This window comes from Leptidea sinapis, chromosome 36 (genome assembly GCF_905404315.1).
Source record: "Leptidea sinapis chromosome 36, ilLepSina1.1, whole genome shotgun sequence".
Lineage (NCBI taxonomy): Eukaryota > Metazoa > Arthropoda > Insecta > Lepidoptera > Pieridae > Leptidea > Leptidea sinapis.
In genome coordinates this window covers 4185956-4209442 of record NC_066300.1, presented here as the reverse complement: position 1 = coordinate 4209442, position 23487 = coordinate 4185956, and the positions used below count along the sequence as shown (strand labels likewise).

Genomic DNA, 23487 nt, shown 5'->3' with positions numbered 1-23487 from the left:
AATTGAACTGATGGAAAAACTGAACATTGGGTGCGATACATAAATAACCACTTATGAACAGACGATACGATTGCTCGTGAGATTTTTTTTATGAGAAAAAATATTCCTGATGTAGGCGGCATATAGAATACGAAAGGCGCTGTTATTTTGTGCTAGTCATAGCTGTGTGGTTGCAGTAATGTCCGAAATGAATTCAGGGCATACATTCTTAGTCCGTAACAAATTGGCAAAGTTTGTATCAAAAATAAGATTAAAATATAAATAACATTCAAGTTATTGATTTTACAAAGTATAATTCTTATCTTATTGGAATTGTAAAACTTTGAAGAGAATAGTTTTTCTTTTACGACGAGCAACACTTTTATCTGGTAGCAAGTAGTGCGACCTGCTAATACAGTGCCGCTCATGAATCTTCAAACACCCTTTATTCTGATCGGAATCGCAATATTCCCGACATTATAAGATATGAGATGTTAAGTCTCATTATCCCAGTAATTCCACTAGCTACGGCTACTTCTCTCGTGGCTAAAATAGAAGTGTAACATCTCTTCTTATTGAGAAGAGTACATGACTATCATGTACTATTTCTATCTCATTCATGCTGTCAATCTACTTCCGAAAACATTTTTGACAGGACCATCTCATCATAGACTTAATTTATATTATAGTATTATTGCTAAAAAAAAACAAAAAAGTATCATGCAATATAAGATAGGTGATTGCTGATTTTTAATAACACTCCAGGTAGCTAAAGGTAAGTAGGACATAACCAATTCTAAAGCTTATTTCAAGGTCTTTCGAGAAATTTTTCATCGTATTGTTGTAGTCTATATAACTAACTGGTTTTGGTATTTCAGCTTTGGTAAGTTATATATCATTTATTATTTCATAAGCATGGCATGTTCATTAATTTTGTATTTATATTATTCTCTTTTAATTTGATGAAAATTTTGGCACGACTATTATTTTGTAATGTTATTCATTTGTTTAAAATTGGATTCGAGCTTTTTTTTAATGAATTTCGTTACAATATAATATCGTAAAATAAAATCTATGGTTAAATAGACTGAGGGCGGTCGCTCTATTCCCAATCTGTGACATCATTATGAAAGGAGCTTTCTTCCACGTACCACAAAGCTGTGGAATGATCTTCCTTGTGCGGTGTTTCCGGGACGATACGACATGGGTACCTTCAAAAAAGCGCGTACACCTTCCTTAAAGGCCGGCAACGCTCTTGTGATTCCTCTGGTGTTGCTAGAGATTGTGGGCGGCGGTGATCACTTAAGAACAGGTGACCCGTACGCCCGTTTGTCCTCCTATTCTATAAAAAAAAGTTGTTTATAATATCGTAACGTTTTAATTGTTAACAAACACATTTTTTTTATATTTATTTGGGAAACTTACAGCTAGCTTACAATGATAACTTATGAAATACTTAATTATAATTAATGATGGCTACTTAAATGTTTCCACATATATGTAAAACTATTGTTATGATGTTATATGATGTAAAACTAACATAACTACAATAATTTAAACTGGAAGAACTTATCGGATAGCATTCTTTTTAATTTGGTGCTAGATGAAGAAAATGTATATAGATCTATTTCATTTACCAAATCGTTATAACTTATGCAGTATCTAGTAATGAAGCTATTTGTACGATAGTTACACCTCGCCATCAATACAAATTAATTAGATAATTCTTTTGAATTTCCGAACACATTTGTACTGGGACCATGTTGTAAAAGCATATATACATACCTATTTGTAAAATTATTTTATTATTTAATATAAAGTGAAATTAATAATAAATATTGTGGTCATTGACCATCAAGTGAACCCTATACTGACTAGTTAATGACAAAAGAATTAAATATTCAGAACATCTTAAATATTCACCAGATAATATAAAGATATCTCTACGAAACGAATCTCCTTACGGTCTCTATACCTCTTTAGGTAATACTTGTCTAATTTGTATCTATTCATACTATATCTGTATTTTTACATTAATTGTTTGGTTAAAATTTATATTACTTCATTAATCCCTAGTCTTTGACTGTATAGTTAATGTGTAAGTGTTAAAATTAATTTATAATAATTATAATAACACCCATTTCATCGTTTAGTTTAAATCAAATAAACATTTTAATTTAGGTCATACAAATGAAACTTATGAATTCTCAAATTTAAAATACAAATAATAATAAAAACATTAAATGTATTTAAGTATTTGTAATACTAATGTTCATCAAAGTAAATATTTTTTTTTTTATGGAATAGGAGGACAAACGAGCGTACGGGTCACCTGTTGTTGTTGTTAAGTGATCACCGCCGCCCACAATCTCTTGCAACATCAGAGGAATCACAGGAGCGTTGCTGGCCTTATACATTATACAATATTTGTTAACTATTTAGAGACATGTTAAAAATCCAAAGTATTTTTTATGAAGGCCTAAAAAAGTTTAAACAATTTGTTGTTTTCGAAGCGATAACTCTCACTTCTAGAATTAATACACAAATAAAATCTAAAAACAAAATTTTATCAACGATGCGGGACTCAAACCCACGACCACTGGCGTTCCGTGCCAGTTCTCTGCCAACTGAGCTAACCATTCGAGTGACGTATTGTCATAAAATCTTGTATGCTTTGTTCAACTCTTAGGTTGTGGCTTCATCTACAGGATCTACTTTACAGTTGATAACCTGCTCAACCACAATATTTGCATATTAGGAAATTGACTTGAGATGTCGCTCTTGTATTTACAAGACAATTTAGATTTCTAAACAATGAGCTCGTTGCATACAAGACTTCAAACTAAATTTAAATTTTTACTTAGGCCGACCTTATATATAGTCTTTTTACGTAGTATTTACATCCTCTTTGAAATAGATTGTCAATTTTAGAATCAACTATTTATGGCCTATGGTATATTGTTAAGGGGCAGTGCGGCCGGTATTAATACCATCTTTGTGCTACAGAAGAGGGCTATTGGCGCGATTTATAACCTCCTAAAGAATCATTAAGAGAAAAATTTAAAGAAATTAAGATTTTGACTGTTGCTTCTCAATACATTTTTGATAATGTTCTGCACGTTTATAAGCACATTGAAGAATTTTCTAGAAACTGTGACATTCATAATGTTAACACGAGGAACAAACATAAACTTGTTATGCCTACTACTCGGTTGGGTTGAGTTAGTAAGTCTTTTGTTGGGCGATGTATATGCTTCTACAATATGATTCCAGAAAATATATAAAACAAATGTGTTACGAAATTTAAAAGAATTGTAAAAACGTTTGTGTGGGAAAGGTTACTATAGCATAAACGATTTTCTTAATGACACCACGGACTGGGAATAAAGCGAAAACCCTCGGGATCTTTAATTATAAATGTTTATTGTACGATATCACATTGTAATCCATATTTTATATTTAAAAAAAAAGCCCGCTGATTTTCTTGCGCCCATTCTTCTAAGGTCTGAGGCAGTCTCTTTTGAATGGGTGGTAGTTTTTGACGTTCAATAAGTGATTTTAAATCCTATTTTGAATAAAAAGATTTGAATTTGAACTGTATTGTACTGTAGGTGAATAGATTACATCATGCATAATGCTGTGCTGATCGAGTCTTAACGTAAAATACTGACTATGTATAATAAATATAAACTAATGCCAGTATTGTTTTGTGAAGGTGTTTTAATGCCTCGTTAAAATTTATTACCATCAATTTCTGGCATACTCGTACGGAATGTACTCAAATAAACTTCAGTATGCAATGTTTGCAGCTTATCAAAGCTGCATAGTGCAAACCTTTGCTCGAGAATTAACACGTATACCATTGGATCACCGACCAAAGACATTGAAGTTATATTTTTTTAAATAATATAAACAGTAATCAGTTAATGTAATGAAGCAAGATTATTCTGAGACTTTAGTTAAATGCTATTTAATATTTTTTCCCATTTTTTTAATTTTTCATACTATGTAGTAGGTGCAGATCATTTTACTAAATCTGGAACATTCACAGTACACCAATGTGATTTTAATTTCAAGCACTACCAATCAACCAATCCAATCAAGCCAATCACAACACAAGAACATCATATGAAGTTGTTATACGTGCTAGCTTTAGTGAATTGACCTCAATACGTCTTAACTTCTTTTGACTTAAAATATTTTATTTCAAATCAAAATTAATTGTGAAATTATATGTATAATTTTCAGGACACCGATGAGACTCGAACCAGCCCGGAAGCAGCACGCAGTGCGTCTAATCACAGGTACTTACTTCATACCTAAAATATATTATGTAAAAATACGAAACGAAAAATATAATTGAACGAGCTTGATCTATGGATTTTTTTTTTTATGATAATAAGGGACGAGACGAATAGGACGTTCAGCTAATGGTAATTGATATGCCCTGGCCAGTACAATGCAGTGCCGCTCAGGATTCTTGAAAAATCCCAAAAATTCTGAGCGGCACTACAACTGCGATCGTCACCTTGAGGCATAAGATGTTAAGTCTCATTTGCCCAGTAATTTCACTAGCTACGACGCCCTGCACACCGAAACATAGTAATGCTTTACGGCAGAAATAGGCGCCGTTGTGGTACCCATAATCTAGCCGGCATTCTGTGCAAAGGGGCCTCCCACTGGTAGATTTGCTATGTTATTGTTGCTATCGAATACCAGCTTCACTATTTAGAGTTTAGACTCAAACAGTATGGATGTTTCGCGATGATTAACATTGGTATTATATTATATACATTATTCTTATATTATATATATTATTCTCTAGGTTTCCGCAAACAACAAACAACCAAACTGTGGAATTACCTTTCCTTTTGCTCTTTGCACACACACAACCACCTTAAAGGCATGGAACACTCATATGATTCCTCTGGTGTTACAAACTTACAAGATAGTATGGGTGTCGGTTATCACTTAAGGCGATACTAAATGCCAGTGACCTTGAGAGATATGAGTTAGCGGCTGCAGGCCGACAGCTATATAACAAAGCCAATAGTTTAAAAATTCTTGCGTGGAAATCGTAACATTTTAACAGTTGCAAACAGTTTATAAGCTTACAATCCTCGTTATTCATTTATTATCTGAATAAATGTACCTACACAAAAAAGTACAAGCTATAACTATAACCAACAGTAAGCATTAGCAACCTACAAATAAGACTTAGGGGCATTTGGAACATTATTAAGGAGTGTTCATAGCTCCAAATGCTATATTTTCACTTGTCTAAAAACACCTTGTTTGCGTGATTTCTTTATCCTTCGCCTTAAGATCAGGTTGCCTGATATTTTGCCTTGCTATTTTTCCAATTCGATATACAAGAATTATCTGCTTAATTCCAGCTGGTGGGGAGTGAAGACTGAGAGTGACGACGCGGACTCCAGGTGTTCTTACTCCAGCACCAGTACTCCTCCACCTGTAAGTACCAACACATTGACACATAAATTTGAAGTGGTACTTCTGTTGGCATGTTGTCTTATAAGCTCAGATTATATTGGTATTGTGTAACATATTTTCTAACTTAATACAAAGCTCACTATCAAGGGCATTAAGACCTTTGCCAAATAGAAATATATTTATTTATAATAGTAAGTGTCAATAACGTAACTTAATGAAACAACACTTGATAACGTCATTTATTAGTAATAATCGAAATGTAATCTGGAGGTTAATCTAAAAAAAGTATGACAAGCATAATTTATACGAAATTTGTTCAAATTACGCAATATCTATTGTTTATGTTATCTAAAAAAGCGCTAGCTTGTTTAAAAACAAAAGCGTCGACGTTCGTTTTTATAAACAAACCCAAACACTTGAACAGCAATAAATTATTTTGTAATCCGAGCCCGTTGCGTCATGCGGCGGTAGACACGGATGGCACGTGAGCCACGCGCGGTGTGGCAGCTTTGCACCTCAGGGGATAATCTGGTCTTAGGTTGCCAGATGGCTTAGATAATCTGGTATTAGGCTGCCATATCATTTAGATAGTCTGGTCTTAGGCTGCCAAGGTTTAGATGATCTGCAGCTGATTCAAAGTGTTACATTATAGCCAGCCAAACTTTTTAATTTATTTCGAGATAATTTCTAAACAGGAATTTGGAGAATTGTGACTGTAATACTTATATGTGCCCATTATTTATGGGAAAAGCCATTAAAATTTAGTAATATATATTTGTTCAGAAATAGTTTATGGATTTACAGGATGCAGAAGAATCGCGTCCGCAAGTGGTAGCGTCACGTGGAGACAGCATCATAGCCGTTGCCAACCCTGCGTTGCAGCCTCTCCCTCCACCGCATCCTGCTAGAAACCACTCCAACTGACACCCATGAAAGTACTGAGGAGTCTTACAGCTTGATGGTGGGAAAATATCTGCTGGATACTGCTGCCACGGAAATATAACAAGAAACAAATGAAAGCTGTTGAAGAAACGTGTTCATAGACGAGTTTTTGCCCTGAAGCTTTAACCCCACTAGAAACTACACCCGATATGCCTTAAAAGACAGACTTTGATTGATGATAAAATATTAGGTGACTTATGGAAAAATTGTCAGAAAGAGAGTGTTCCATACCATTGTACTAAGATATAACTCTGCATCATTTAAATATTTTTGTAGAAGATAAATATTTTATGGCGGCCATTTTGATATTCGTCATCTTATTTTTATTATTTGCTAATAGAGCTGTGAGAATGTCAGTGTCATAATTTTGGCTGTCCAACGGATGGGGTCACTGACATCTACTATAAACAACTGGAGTGGCGGCTGTCAAAGTGCATTTCTGCCTGGTTGATATTCGCTATTTTAGCGCTGTTTGCCATGTAGCGAGAGTCTGCGGTACTAAAACTAGTGATGACAACCTCAGCAAACATCGATAGATGTTGGGAAACTATTTATAAAAAAAATGTGTACTTTATTTAGTTGATTCTAGAAGTATAAATAAAACGGAGAACGAACGCAATTAATTCAAAATGTACTTCTGAGTATTGTACGATCCTTCGCAGACATTTGTATTATACGTCAAAATTAGTTCTCTGGACGCTCGCAAGTGGCGCTTCAAATAGGCATAAAAAATTTGCTGTCAAACATATGGAACAGCCTGTCCAGTGCTATTTACACAGGTCAGTGGTTGGGGCTTATGAGATACAAGTCATAGGGATGCTACTATAGACTAAAAATTACAAGCGCTAAACGGTCTAATAGCCCGATTACTCGCGACCAATTTTGACATGCCAATGTGTACGTTAGTTAGTGGTTTGAGATTCAAAATACGAAGGGGCTTATTCCAAGCGTGGCTGACTATTTACATCTTATCAATCAAAATCGGTTACATTTACAATAGATTCGCTTTCCTTTTCTATATTTCTGTATCTCACCTCTATCTTATCTACGATATAGTAAGCCTATGGATGGCAATTATAGACAAAAGGATAGACACGGCCTCCATACCTACTGCGTATTTTGTTTCTTTTCTGCAAAGTTATGAATACAGTTACTTAACACATTTTATCGCAGATTAACGACGTGGTGACGACTAAGGACGTGTTGTCTCGCCAAAATCTGGCACGAGACTGATTTTGGCCTCTTGTAGAGGCGAAACACGTGTCGAATTGTTTAAAGACAAATATTGGCGGAATTAACACTAAAGAAAACTCAAATCATTTATATAATAATGGATTTCCGCAAAGTAACGCCTACTTCAATATTTTTTTTAGTCTCCTAGAATACAAACCTTAGTACAATTCCCAAATAATTTTCAAATATCTTTAGCGTGCTGTCCTCAAAGGCTAACAACCCATTTCTAAGACCGTATTATCTAGTAGCACACAATTCTTTGAAAAGATGTTCACTTTCCATCGTCTCGAGCCCATTGAAATCTAAATAAGAAGGTTCTAGTACCTGTGTGACATAGCCGCGTTAGGCATGTCTCCTCACAGGTGACTTAGAGACCATCAGCGAGTAAGTACTAAGTGATTTAGTATTTCATCAGGCGTATTTCAGTAATTGCGGAAACTCTTCAATTCCCTGCAACTTTACCAATCAAAATATTATTATATTTACCACCACGTACTACAAATCTTTGGAATGAGCTTCCTTGTGCGGTGTTTCCGGGACGATACGACATGAGTACCTTCAAAAAAACGCCTACCTTCCATTTAGGCCGGCAACGCTCCTGTGATTCCTCTGGTGTTGCAAGAGAATGTGGGCGGCGATGATCACTTTAGACCAGGACCCGTACGCTCGTTTGTCCTCCTTTTTCCATAAAAAAAATCATCGGTAAATCATTTTTTAACTAAACTGCTGTTTTCTTAAATAAAATATATTATGGTGATCAATTTTCACTGTGAGATTGTTAATTTATTCGCATTGCCATCATTTTGATCACCATTGTTGTAGTCAAGTCATTAAATATCCGGAGCTTAGATCATTTTTACGTCTAGAAAGACTGTGACAGCTGACAGAAAACGTGGAAAAGAATCGATGTTGACAGTTAATCTCTATTTTGAACAATGCGCGAACACTAACACAAAGTGACATAAAAATTGCGAGTGCAATACGTAGCTTGTCACGCACACTAAATTAATATACCTGGCCTGTTTTCATCGGATGTCCAGCAGCAAGAAACTCTATCTTGATGTATAAATTATCTAAGATCTGGAGCGTTTCCAACGTACATAGGAATTAAGTATACTTTAATTTGTACCAAAATTTATGAATGATGCGAGATAATTTTGATACAATTAACATTTGTATACTTAATCCCAGAAATGAGGGATATCTCTTAAAAATTATTAAACTTAACTTACTGATATACGCAAGAATAAATGTCTTGCAATGAAAATGAATAAGAATATATTATCTATGATAAGGTACTTAACCTTCTTGTTAAGATTTCTATGGGTAATCTCTATGGTAATGCGTACTCAATTACCATTCTGTGGTCTTTTTGATACTTTCAGTTTTCGTTTAGGTCTAGTCTACTCTTCGTTTCATTACTTTTATAGCATATATTAATTATCAATAAATAAGGATTTAACTAAATTTATTGTACAAACCTAATGTTGAGTTATATAGACCATTATATTTCACCTTCGCACGACATGCCACACGTTAGGATATCATCCCTCATCCATGTGTGGCGGTCCTCCACAGTGCGGTTTTCAAGGACCTTTCTTCCTCGTACTACGAAGCTGTGGAATGAGCTTCCTTGTGAGGTGTTTCCGGGACGATACGACATGGGTACCTTCAAAAAAAGCGCGTACATCTTCCTTAAATGACGGCTCTTGTGATTCCTCTGGTGTTGCAAGAGAATGTGGGCGGCGGTGATCACTTAACACCAGGTGACCCGTACGCTCGTTTGTCCTCCTATTCCATAAAAAAAAAACCGTACTTAGACTTTGCTCAGACTCTACTTAAGTAAAAGTTTGTTGAGTATAAGCTTAGCGTAATTTAGGATTACGTTTTTATAGTCTATTGACATCTGAAATTATGCTGAGCATATAATCTAAGACAGCCCAATGCAAAAGCCAAGTTCGCGTTTTCACACACAGAACATCACATCACACTCAGCTAAATTTTACATCAGTAAAGTCTGAGCAAAGACTAAGTACAACCTTATAATAATATCTTTTATTTGACACACACATAAAACATTACATAGCTACAAAAATAAGAATAAAAATGAAAAATTATAACTAAAACTAACCTAGAACATATTTTACAAAGCTTAAATAAATAACTTAATCTATAGATCTCGGCCTAAAACCTAGTTTGTAACAAACTTAAATCGTCATCTATACAATAGGTACTGGTGATGAAAGATATTTTCGCACAAAAAAATTTAATATAAATAAATCCATTCCAAATTTGACGTTTGAATAAATGTAATTTATCGACTGAATGTAAATAAATGCTTGTATATTTTGTAATGTAACAACCATAATATAACTTTGTGATAAGTTGTATAAAGATATATTCTCTGTAAGGCTTAATAAATCATATATATTTAGTGTTATGTGTGTTTTATTTTGCTCCTGTCATATTTAAATTACCAAGCGTTTAATTGTTGTGCATTTTGACATGTTTTTATATTAACTTAACAATCTCAGATCATTTATACGTCTAGATAAACCGAGGTTGACGGCTAAACTCTATTTCGAGCAATGCACGAACACTAACACAAAATGACATACAAATCGCGTATAACGTAGCTTGACACGCACACTAAAGTAATATACCTGGCCTGTTTTCATCGCTTGTCTAGCAGCAAGAGACTATCCAGACGTATAAGTTATCTAAGTTGACAATATAACATTGTATGGGCATCTTACAATTATATTATCACTAACTTTAAGACGTCCACTTAACTTGTAAATTACAAATGAATATTGGAAACCGACGACAATACAGTGTTTTTTTTTTTAATTCATTAATATGACCATGTTAACTTTTAAGTGTCGGTGTCGCACCACGGAAACTTCTCGTCCCAAATACCACAGCGTCTGAAGACGAAGGTTTTTAACCAGTGTGTGATGCCAGTGATGACTTACGGTACGCAGACGTGGTTGGTAACTATGGGCCTTATGAGAAAGCTCATGTTCGCTCAGAGGGCAATGGAGAGGACTATACTCAGAGTTTTCCTGCGAGATCAAATCAGAAGTGAGAGAAAATGGAGATCCCTAGGAGAACCAAAGTCACTGACATAGCCCAAATGATTGTGAAACTGAAGTCGCAGTTGGCAGGGCACATAGTTTGACGGACAGATGGCCGTTAGGGCAGAAAGGTCCTCGATTGGTGACCACGTACCGGGAGACACAGTGTTGGTAGGCCCCCACAAGATGGACCGACGATCTGGTCAAGATCGCCGGAATAGGTTGGATGAGGGCGGCGCAGGACCGATCATCGTGGAAATCTTTGGGGGATGCCTTTGTCCAGCAGTGGACGTCTTCCGGCTGATGATGATGATGATGTCGCACCACGGAGACCCCGGTCGACCCTTATCCTCACGTACTAATGTGTTTTCGGTTTTCCAATTCATACGTACGTTTATTGATCGCTTTATAAGGTCGGTAACGCTCTTGTGACGTTCTGGTGAGAAAGTATGTGCCATGCTTTGAGTACAGCAGCATTTTTTGCCGACAAGCACAATGTAAAAGCATTATTTGTATATCAGCTTATAGGGTGCCGTAGCTGATGAAATTACTGGGCTAGTTAGACTTAACATCTCATATCTCATAGTTTTATATCAAAAGCGCTATTATTGCCTTGCTGCTAAGATTTTGGGATCAATCAAGAATGATTCGCGGTACTGCATTGTAATGTACAGGGTATCGCTTACCATCAGGTAAACGTCAAATTTGTCTAGTCACATTTTCTTAATAAAAAATATCCCTTTTTTTCTACTCTTACAGGGAAATGGCGGTCTTCCTTTTGAGAGTTTCCCCCCAAGATTGCCACTTCAGAACCGTCTTGCGCCAGGAACCTTCTGTTCTCGCGAAGTGACCAGCCCATAGCCACTTCATCTCCATGAGCAATGCTGCTTAAATTATTATTATACTATTAATATTACGGCGCAAATATGTCGGTCTCAGTGAGTCTTACATCTTTGTGCCATTTGCTCTCACATCACAAATCACACACCTACAATAACACTACACACAAATAGTCAGTAGAGTTCATTGGAATTACAGATATATTAGATCGTTAGTGATTTTCTCTCCATCCAGCCTAGTGAGCAGGCGGTCCGAGGTTCGAGTCTCCTTCCCAGACGGCCTGCGCTTGTGAGCTACATTTCGGCCTCCAAGGCCCCCGCCCGGCGTCGCTGTAAAAGTCTTTAAAACTATCAGGCACAGGAGGTTTTAAGTCGGTAGGGGGTGTTTACACCTGTGCCTGACTAATGGACCCCGTACGTGTTTCTACTAACTATATATGTAAAAGTATTTTTTTTCTCCTCTCGCAAAAAATAGCATTTTGGTGTTGAGACGATTGGCCAGTGGGGCCCAAAGGCGTGTAAGATTAAACAGAATGTACAAAGTACTATCTTCGCGCCTCAATAAGGCTACTGGAAACCCAAGCGCTGGCAGCTATTTCGGTCAACGGATCAGCCTAGCTATCCAACGCGGCAACGCTGCCAGTATTCTTGGTACACTTCCCCGTAAAGATAGTTTTAATTTAATGTAATCTTAGGTAGTAATGTAATATATAAATATAGTAATATAGTTTTGATTGATATTACTATATAAGTCAAATACCGCTCGCTAGATATGTATCATACATGAATAAGAATTAACAGCCGGAACTCTCATGTACTTTCCATTCTTCTATGACAGGTTCTTATTATTAAAATCAATACCACGTCATACGATACTGTATAGACGACGTCAAAATGTTATTTCCGTGTCGAATAAAATTTAACAAAAGATTGTTTAGAGGTAATGTTTTATTGTTTTGAAACAAACAATTGTGCAGTATGTAGTATTTTTTTTTTTCATATAAGAGGGAGCAAACGGGCAAGAGGCTCACGGGATGCCGGATCCGCAACAACAGGTGTGTCAAGAAATGCGTTGCCAGCCTTTAAGGTGGTTTGTTTTGATTTGTTTGTTGTTGGGTTGGTTTGTTGAAGGTCCCTAAGTCGTAACTATTCGGGAAAACCACAGCCGGTAATTGATTCCACATAGTGGCTGGGCGAGGCAAGAAATCCTTGCAAAATGTTGTGGAATACCAGACGTCAACGTGATGCGGGTGATACTTTGCTCGTAATGTTCGGAATTCGGTCGCTGGAATCAACCTCAAATCCGAAAAGCTCCTCTGAGCAATCTCCGTGATAAATGCGGTAGAAGATGCGATTAGAGAACCAATATCTCTACCCAATGCCAAAGAATCAAGGCGATCGGAGATGATCTTAGTTATAATATAGTAGTTTCAAAATTATTGGCTACAGGGAAAAAATATTTATTAATGTTGTTAAATTCTTATGGCGCGTTTGGGAAAATGATGATGTGTCATTTGATTACAATGCGTGCGCACAACGACACGATTTTCCGACACCATGATGTTAATCGACAAAGCTCCCTCTAGAATCTTAGCAAACATTTGTATGAACTTGTAATTGGCCTCTTGTTACACTATGTTGTTATTTAGTATATGTGTAAGAAATAAAATAAAAAATGAAAGACATAAAGGGCATATCTTTTATTAAAATATATTCCTTTGGAGTTATTTTTGATGTGTCCACAACAAATAGTGCTCTTAGAGAGAAGAACGACGCAAGAAAGTGAGAAAGTTTTACCAATGAGGCTCCTTTGCACAGGATGTCGGCTAAATTATGGATACCACAACGGCGCCTACATCTGCCGTGAAGCAGTAATGTATAAGCATTACTGTGCTTCGGTCTGAAGGGCGCCGTAGCTAATTAATAGATAATTTCACTAAATTACTGGGCAAATGAGACTTAACATCTTAATGTGATAAGCGCAATTGTAGTACGCAATTTTTGGGTTTTTGGCGTATCAATTACCATCAGCTGCACATCCTGTTCGTCTAGTCCCTTAGTGTCATAAAAAAAAAGTGATATCTATATACCTAGCAAACGACACTTAACTATGGTTACCATGACGTTAGAACTTAGAGTACTATAGAGTTTAGAATTCAAAATAGTCTTAACTCTTGGTTTTTTCTAACGACCGATTTAAATATCTATCCTTAGATCAACTTACTAGAGGTAGAAAAATCTATCCTTTTACGCTTACTTACATTTCAATAACCTATCGACATAACTATAATATGACATAACTATGGATAGATAAGATCTTGTCATTAAACGGTGATAGCAATATCCGCAAGTAGGGATACGTTATTGAAAACGGCCGTAAAAAGATGTTATAAGTCACCGGAAGGTAACCCGACATTGCTATCTTATAACACCAGGAAGGAAGACCGATGAAGGAATCACGTAAGCGTTACTTTAGAAATACCACAAAAAATAAGTTCATTCTATATTTTTGTTCTGCGTGGAAAAACAGCCTGGGACGTGGAAAGAAGTCCCGACAATGAAGCGACATGAGACCAGAGATGAGAATAACTGAACATGCTGGCTGTACCGGCGCCTAGTCCATGGCTCTGCCGGTAAAACTAGCCGGCATCCGGTGCAAAGGAGCCCCCCACTGGTAAGAGAAGAAAGAAGTCCCGACAATGAAGCGACATCTCTACGTTGTGATACTGAGTTACACCAGACCAGAGATGAGAACAACTGAACATGCTGGCTGTACCGGCGCCTACTCTCTGGCTCTGAATTACTGCTCTATTCATGATTGAGTCTTTTCAGAGATATTATAGGACATAGACAAATTTCATAGAAATATTTTTCTCAAGTGATAAAAGCTCTCCCTAGATAATACTTAAAATTATATATGATTATTAGGGCAGAGTTGCATCATATTAGCTGTTATACTTAAGGTTTTAGTCAAATTTAACGTTAACAGAAACGCTGACTTTAACATAGACTGCGGAATGTGTTGCACCATCGTATTCCTTGGCATAGTTAAAATTTAAAAAGCTTTAACCGGCGAAGATTACGGTTATCTGTTACAGCTATGATGTCATCCAAAAATTGTCAAACGGTGCAACACATTCCGCAACAAACAATTTTTTGCTTAGCCGGTACTTACAGTATCAAAACTTGTCTGTTATTGCTACAGATAAGTTGGTGCAACCCGGTCTAAAATAATAATTATAATGTATTTCAGCTATAGATCACGATACTGTGAGCTGTCCCCTCAATGTCAGATATACTTTGCGTATCTTCAAATGATCGCTGAATGAGCTATTGCTTCTTATCGAGACCCAGTATTCCAATATAATGTAGAAGGAAAGAGACTGAGAGGCAGGAGTCCCATATGGTGGTCTGTCGATCCTCAGCAGTGAGAGGAAGAAGTTTCCAATACAAGACAGTGCACTTAATAATTTGAAGATACAGTTAAAATTGTATCAAATAAAAAAATATGAATAAACTTTAGAACAAAAGTGATATAAATTAATGACAACATGGGAATATTATGCTATTCGGTTTTCTTACATATTGAAAGGAATTTTCAATGAATCACAAAATAGATTCGTAGAAAGACGTGAAATGCCTTGAAACTGGTGAATAAGTCACAACCTTCGCAAGTTGTCAGCTATCAATTATTAATATTATGTGTATACGGTAATAGGAAGCTGTCGTAGCTGCATGAATTTTAATGATTTAGTCGATATGAATCCTGTATTTGAAGGTTTTGTGATACTGTGATTTATTCATGCTTAAGAGAGGAGTTCTAAAATCATTTCAATTACTGAATTTAAATTTATGATCGATTTTATATTTCGTGATTCTCCCATTCCAATTTGTTTTTTTTTCATTATTATAACACTAGAAATAATGGATTGCTTGTAACTTATTCTAGTAGGCTTAGTAAATGTTTACACTTCTATAATAAAGTCCCAGCCATTGTTCAGGCATTATCTATAAATAAATTTAAATGTTTTATAAAAAAATGGCTCTGTCGTAAATTCTATTACTCCACTGCTGAATATCTAAATGATCGGACAGTCTGGGACTAGATTGTGATTATTTTATAGCGATAGAAATGACTGTACAATATTGTATATTTTTATTGAAAAGAGCGCAAAAAAAGAATGCTGGGAGAGTTTCTTGCGCCGCTTCTTCTCTCTCAGAGCGCCATTTGTTTCCGAAGCGGTAGTAGTATCTAGTAGTTATTAGAAATGACATCGAAAATAATTCTAAAGGAATCAATTTTGAGAAAATAAATGCCTTTTATGCCAATAACAAATATATTCAAGGTTTTCGTGAAGTCTATTCTAGTCCATTTGTTTCCGAAGCGGCGGTAGTCTTAGAAATGACATCAAAAAGAATTCTAAAGGAATCAATTTTGAGAAAATAAATGCCTTTTATTTTCAATCTATTTGTGGAATGAGGAATAATTATTATTAAATTGTTGTTTAGTAGAGATTTGCAAAGAGGATGGTAGTACTAGGTAACAAGAGGTGGGACTGCCTATATAAAAATTGAAATTTAGTTTAGTTTGAAACTTGCAGCCATTTGACATAAGTTTGAAATAGTAGTAATGACAGTATCGCGATTGGCCGCGAAGATATAATCCGGCTGAGTTTGGAAGCGAACAGTTGCATATAACGTAGTGGATTTCCGCTATCTCCGTTTTTTAACAAGATTATAGCCGTCATCTGTCAATCTGTCAATGACTGCACGTTTCATACAATTGTGTGAATCGCATTTTTCTTAGAGAGTTTCTCTAGGTTGGAGATTGGATAGGAAGCGTTCGTTATTCAACAACAAAAATAATAAAGAAAAACAAGAAATCATTGTGTGAATTACTACTGCGCTCTTACTCAGTGTGCTAAAATGGTGGCTTTTAATATGCTTCAGTATTTTATTATCTCTAAAAGAAAAAAAAGTCTTACAATATGGATATTTTCTTTTAAACCTACATAATGATTATTTACCTTCAACTTATGATTACATAACATATTTCAGTTATAATTAATAATTCTATTATTATTTATATATTATTATATTATATTATCAAATTCTATTATTTTTTCAAAAAATTAAACAGATTAATTTAAAGAATATTCCTGTCGTTCTTTTAACGTGACGACTTTTAAATCGCCTCGTATGCGTAGGAATAAATTATTTAGCGAGCAAAATTTTGAGACTTCACATACCTACGTTGATAACCAATGTTTGGATAATTACCTAATTGCTTATTTAATGAATGGAATCATCATCATCATCATCAGCCGGAAGACGTCCACTGCTGGACAAAGGCGTCCCTAAATATCTCCATGACGATCAGTCCTGCGCTGCCCTCATTCAACGTATTCCGGCGATCTTGACCAGATCGTCGGTTCATCTTACGGCCTACCAACACTGTGTCTTTGTTTATAGTAGCTTGGCCGAACCCGGGGATTCTTAGCACCCCTGCCCCGTCGATTATGTGGCTGCCGTGGCCACCACGAGCGGGGCCACCGGGGACTGGGAGCCTTACATTGTCTGTCATGTTTTTGATAGGTTTTGCCATAATCGCTACGCTCGGCAGGCGGGTTGGTGATCACAGTAGACGAATGAATGAAATATCAAATGAAAAACCTAGGGTTCCGTAAAAGGAAAAAGGTTTTTTTTACATTCTTCGTTACAAATCGAAAACTATATATCATAAAGATAATTAAAAATCTGCTTAAGCCAATGCCAATGAAGCCCTTTCATACGTTACCCCACATGACACGGTTAACTTAATTCTAAATGTGGACCACCGCCCTGTCTTTCATAATGAACGTTGATAGAAGATTGAGATGAGTGTTAAAAAAGATCGTTATTTGATACAAAACCAAGGGAAGTTTGCTGTAATTGCAAGAAGTTCCTCTTGAAATAGTTGACGGCAATCTATGTATTGTCTATCTACATAGATAATACATAGATTGCCATAATTAGTCGGTATCTATATATATATCTATCTAAGTTCTGGAAAATATTGTTTTATACACAAAAAGTAATATTTTAAAATATAATTTGTTTATATCTACAAACATAATCCCATAAATAATTAATTACAAAGCATAAATAATTGTTTATGTTAATTATAAAATTAATTATTCTGTATAACTAATTATTACATTCTACTGCGTAAATTAGCTATAAAACTTCCATGCAATTATTATAGATTTCCTCTGAAGATTTTTCTTAGGAAGAAATAAATAGAATACATAAAATTCTTTCCCAAATTACCCAATGAATATGTCTCTTGTAATAGTGGAGAGAATTTATGAGATTAGATGTACAAACGAGTGGTAAATGACCACCGTCTCTCACAACACCAGAAGAATCACAGGCCGTGAACGTGTACGTGTCTTTTGGTATCCATTTCGTATTGATCTGAAAAAGGTCACGATGAAGTTATATCACCGTTTAAAGGCATAAAAGGCATTTATTTTCTCAAAATTGATTCCTTTAGAATTCTTTTTGATGTCATTTCTAATATACTAGATACTACTACCGCTACGGAAACAAATGGCGCTCTGAGAGAGAATCCCCAGCATCCTTTTTTTGTGCTCTTTTCAATAAAAATATACAATATTGTACAGTCATTTCTATCGCTATAAAATAATCATATTCTAGTCCCAGGCTGTCCGATCACTTAGATATTCAGCTGTGGAGTAATATGATTTACGACAGAGCCATTTTTTTATAAAACATTATTTTTATTTATAGATAATGCTTGAACAGTGGCTGGAACTTTATTATAAAAGTGTATACATTTACCCTTAAAACTATAATGTATCTTATGAAGCCTACTAGAATTAGTTACAAGCAATCCCTTATTTCTAGTGTTACAATAATGAAAATCACTATTAAAAGCAAAAAGGTGAAGATTTTTGTGAACGTATATTAAATTTTCATAAATGTACTGACAATGAACAGTCATAATATTTATTTCTTTAAATTTTTCCTATTGGAAGGAAATATTTTTTAGTGGAAGAAACCGTCATTGAAACCATTCTAGCAGTTTCCACTCAAGCAGCATTTTTGAGGTTAATATTAAAGCTTGGAAACGGCAGAAATCATTCAATCAGTAACAAATGTGGTACCGGGTAGAATATACACAATGAAGCGATGTCTCGGTATTTAGTATACTTCAAAAAACAATTCAAAGTCTCTTTATTCATCTAGGTTTAGGTATAAGTGATACTTATGAAGTTCCAAAGTTTTTGAAGGAAAACCTTCATTGGGCTCACCTATTCATTGAGCCCTATTCAATGGGTAATTCATGAGCGTCCTGTTCGTCTCTTATTGTTATAAAAATAAATTATAAATAAATACACAATTTAATAGTATAGGTACAATAAAAACGACAAAGTTATGTAGGTACAGCAATAACAGTACTCATTGTAGCATTTGTGTGTTAGTGTCTGTTCATTTTTTTTATATTAACTGGCTCCGTCGACTGAATGTCGACGATTCGGCCAACGTCAAGGTGGAGAGATTTTTTATTTTAATTTAGCTGATTGAAGTATATAAAGAGCTGATTTAAAAGGAAATGAACGGTTGATACAGCTGTGTTTTTTTGTGAACTGAAGAATAGGCAACAAGAGTTAGTACGGATAGAAATAAACACCCATAATATTAACTACCTTGTTAGTATCTAATCTAAGTTTAAGGGAGAAATGTGTGAATGTAAGTGGGAATATGTGCCTAATAGAAGCGTAGAAAGAATGGAGGAAGAAAAGGTATGTTGATGGGGCGAGGGATATCCTTCGGTAGAAGGTCATATAAAGGAATTGAAAATTTAGGGCAATAGAAATAAAAAATGTTCAAGAGTACCTTCCTCAAGGCCACATTCACATATACAATGGTCCCTTACCATGATCTTGGCCAAAAATACTGGGGAACAGACAAATCCCAAGCGAAGTCGTATGATGACAGAAGTGAAAAGTTGCTCAAAAAAGAGGTTAATAACTTTCAAGCTATTTTTTCGATGTTTTGACAGCTGTCAACGTCTATCTGGACGTATAAATGATTTAAGGTCGAACATTTTTTTTGTGATAGATATGGACAAACGAGAATATATACGGGTCACCAGATGTTAAATTGTGATCGCTGCGGTCTATACTCTATTGTACTTGTCTCTTCTCCAGGGGGCCTACTCCTCAAACCAGTAAGTGGCATTAGTCGTGTCGAATCCTACTCTTACTTACATCGTATTCAATGACGAACTTCACTCTAACATCGTAAAAAATCAAAATATTAATCTATGCTTACGATAAACGATAAGGAATTCGATCATTTGTTAGGTTTTAGGGTAGTTGCGATATATTCAGAGTATTATCGTATCGCTCCGAATGTATCGTTGTCGATTTTGCGAGCTTCCTGAGCTTTGTCGACCTTATGAAGTCTCGTATAAACATATGAATAGATAGTTATATCGTATAGATTCCACGATATTTGTGTTATCCGAAAATTACAAACAATTTCTCGGTAAATGCAGATTGTTGCAAGTAACCAATGAGTAATGCAGTAAGCGTTCCACAGCAGACCCAATTAATTACTAATCTGTGTCAAGGTTTGCGAAGCTCTGTGATAAAATTCAGAACTTGTAATCCAATATCGGTGACGAACGATGACGTCACACGGTCACTGCTACATAATATTGTGAAATTTATGAACGTAGAGAATATGCTATAATATAATATCAAGTAAAACAAACCATATCTATTCAAGTAGATTTATTCTAAGCACGTTGAATCGAAATAACATTTTTTTTTTTTAATTTTTCAATACATTTTCGGAAAAAATAAAACTGTGAAAAGATAAAAAAAACTTACTGGACACTTTAAAATCGTACAAATTAAGTAGTTCTTTTTTTATCAAAATAAGAAACGAGATGAGCAGGACGTCCAGCTGATGGTAATTGATACGCCCTCCCCTTGGCGCTCAGGATTCTTGAAAAACCCCAAAAATTCTGAGCGGCACTAGAACTGCGCTCTTATGTCACCTTGTCATCTTATGTCACCTTGTGACATAAGATGGCTAGTTTCATTTGCCCAGTAATTTCAATAGTTACGGCGCCCTTCAGACCGAAACACAGTAATGCGTAGAAATAGGCGCCGTTGTGACACCCATAATCTAGCCGGCATCCTCTGCAAAGGAGCCTCCCACTGGTGTGTTAATTGTCCGTTAGATAACTAGCCATAGATAAACCTTATAAAAACTTTATATCAATAAATATCATAAAAAAAAGGTTATTGAGTAGCTAGTTTCAATATTTTATCATAACATTGGGAAGGCTTTTATGCACAGATTCATGTCTAAGCAGAAAACAATCAATTCTTTGTTAAAAATAATAACTGTTTATTTCGTAAAACATAAGTGAAGCATATAATATATTTTAATATACATATGAAACGAAGCAACCTTATAAAAATATTAAAAACTTAATATTATCTAATTTGATTAATAAAATTAATAATTAATTTATTTTAAAATTCCTGAAGTGAATCTTAACACATTATTTTGTGGATATTGAATATCCGAACTATCACGCTCGGTTTTGTAACAATCGTTCGTGTAAATATAAACGTATAGACTAACAAAGCGTGCGAGATAGAAGACCATCTCTAAAAGATACAGTAAGATTGAAATGTAAAGCGAATCCATTGTTACGGTGACCGATTCTGATTGACAAGTCGTAAACAGTCAGCCACGCTTGGCATTATGCTTAGAACTTTGTATATTAAACTAGCTTACGTACAGATTGACAAATCAAAATTGGTCACGTGTCATCTCTACACGCTAACAGCCGTTCTCAATATTCAGTCTATCTCGTATTCCTCTACTAAGCTAGAGGTCCCGGGTTCGAATCCCGGTAGGTGCAAGCATTTATATGATGAATATGAATGTTTGTTTCCGAGTCATGGATGTTTAAATGTATTTATGTATGTTTATATGAATTTATGTATGTTTAAGTAAGTATATTGTATTAAATATATCATTGTCTTGTCACCTATAACACAGGCTATATATGCCTAACTTGGGGCAAGATAATTTGTGTAAAAAGTGTGTCAATATTATATATTATCTCTTACTTGAGATAAAAATCGAAACTATCGTTGACTTTTCTGTCCCAATAAGGTTATCGACGGTAACTCACCTTATCCGTACACACTGTCTGTCAATGGGACGACGTATAGCTTACCAGCGATATAAAGTTTGTATGAAAATTGCTATTCACGCGTCCCAATATAAGGCGATAATAATGACTTATCGGGTATATTGGGACAGCTTCGATTATTGACAGTAGAAGGTAGTGATTTATCTCTATCTTTAGATAGTATATTGGGAACGGCTGTAAGTATATGAGCGATTGGAATTTTACCAGAGTAATTTTGACATCTTCTAATGTATAAAATTCTCGTGTCGCGGTGTTTGTTACCAAACTCCTCCGAAACGGTTAAACCAATTTGTTTGAAATATTGTGTGCATATCGGGTAGGTCTGAGAATCGGCTAACATCTATTTTTCATACCATGATAAGGCCCACCCCAAAATATATTTTTTTTTTCATTTTTTGACAAAATTTAAAATTTTCATTTTATTATGATTCAACATTGAAAAATACATACCTACAACTTTAAATTTTCGCCCTACTGCTATCTACAACAACTTTTGTATCACGAGTTTTATATTATTCTGTTCCATCCACAATAGGGTTGCAAAATGGCAGTCGAATACAATAATTGTAGTACAATATATTTGGTAGATCGTCATCTATTTTTTATAGCCCTAAAATTTTAATAACGAGCGTACGGGTCACCTGTTGTTAAGTGATCACCGCCGCCCACAATCTCTTGCAACACCAGAGGAATCACAGGAGCGTTGCCGGCCTTTAAGGAAGGTGTACGCGCTTTATTTTGAAGGTACCCATGTCGTATCGTCCCGGAAACACCGCACAAGGAAGCTCATACCACAGCGTTGTAGTACGCGGAAGAAAGCTCCTTGAAAACCGCACTGTGAAGGACCGCCACACATCCAGATGGTGAGGATGATATCTTAACTTACTTATTATATTATTTTACTTTACTTGATTTATTTTATTACTTTATATGGAAATACAACGCTTGCTGGGTCAGCAAGTATTTATGTATTTACAAATGAGATCAATCCGCGTATGTCTATGTGTCTGTTCGTGATAAACTCAAAAACGACTGCTACGATTTTTATGCTGTTTTCACCAATGGATAGCGCGGTTCTCAAGAAAGGTTTTCTAATATAATTTGTAAAGTTTTTGTGTATATTTTTGTATACATAACTGCTTTATACTTGTCATTTTTTAACGCGCGGACTGACTAGGATTGTAAACGCTACAACCAATAGTACAATAATTGTGTTAATAATGTGGCTAAGCTGCAAATGGGCATTTATTTTACTGTTTATTCAAAATATTCACATTATATTGAATAAATGTTCGGTTTAAGTTTTAGAAAAATACCTACTAATTCTATTAAATTCTTTAAACAAAGAATGCTGCTATCGCTGATAATATAGAGATTTTTAATTCCAAAGTTTATTTTTGGGTAGCAACTTCCAATTTTTTTATTGGATATCTCAAATTATATATAAATATTCTATTTGGTTCAAATTTCTCTTTAAGTCCTTCTTTTTGTAATGTAATTTTTGCGTAGGAATATTTTCATTGCGTTTTGTTGTAATCGACTCTCTAAGAAACCATTTTGTGTGAATATTGAGGTATAACCGCGAAACTTATTTAATATACAGGGAGGCGCAATAAAACGTGCATATTGCATCATCTTTTTTGCGGGGTAGAAAGTGCGCGGGCGGGGGGAGTCTGCATCTTTGGGTAGGCGGGCTCATGGAGTTTTAGTCACTATG

At 35.3% G+C, this 23487-nt stretch overlaps 1 protein-coding gene and 1 long non-coding RNA gene across 2 annotated transcripts in view; both read left to right on the top strand.

The window, feature by feature from the left end:
- LOC126975621 (NGFI-A-binding protein homolog) overlaps positions 1 to 6537 on the top strand; it is a 54116-nt gene extending 47579 nt beyond the window's left edge. Inside the window, exons 6-8 of the mRNA XM_050823610.1 lie at positions 4228 to 4283; positions 5376 to 5451; positions 6235 to 6537. Of these exons, the coding sequence (XP_050679567.1) occupies positions 4228 to 4283; positions 5376 to 5451; positions 6235 to 6354 (252 nt within the window). The 3' untranslated portion in view covers positions 6355 to 6537. The remainder of the gene's footprint in view (positions 1 to 4227; positions 4284 to 5375; positions 5452 to 6234) is intronic.
- The window catches only part of LOC126975650 (uncharacterized), a 157065-nt gene extending 147022 nt beyond the window's left edge, over positions 1 to 10043 (top strand). Inside the window, exon 2 of the long non-coding RNA XR_007731769.1 lies at positions 8261 to 10043. This is a non-coding gene — a long non-coding RNA (uncharacterized LOC126975650). The remainder of the gene's footprint in view (positions 1 to 8260) is intronic.
- The last annotated feature ends 13444 nt before the right edge of the window (positions 10044 to 23487 follow it).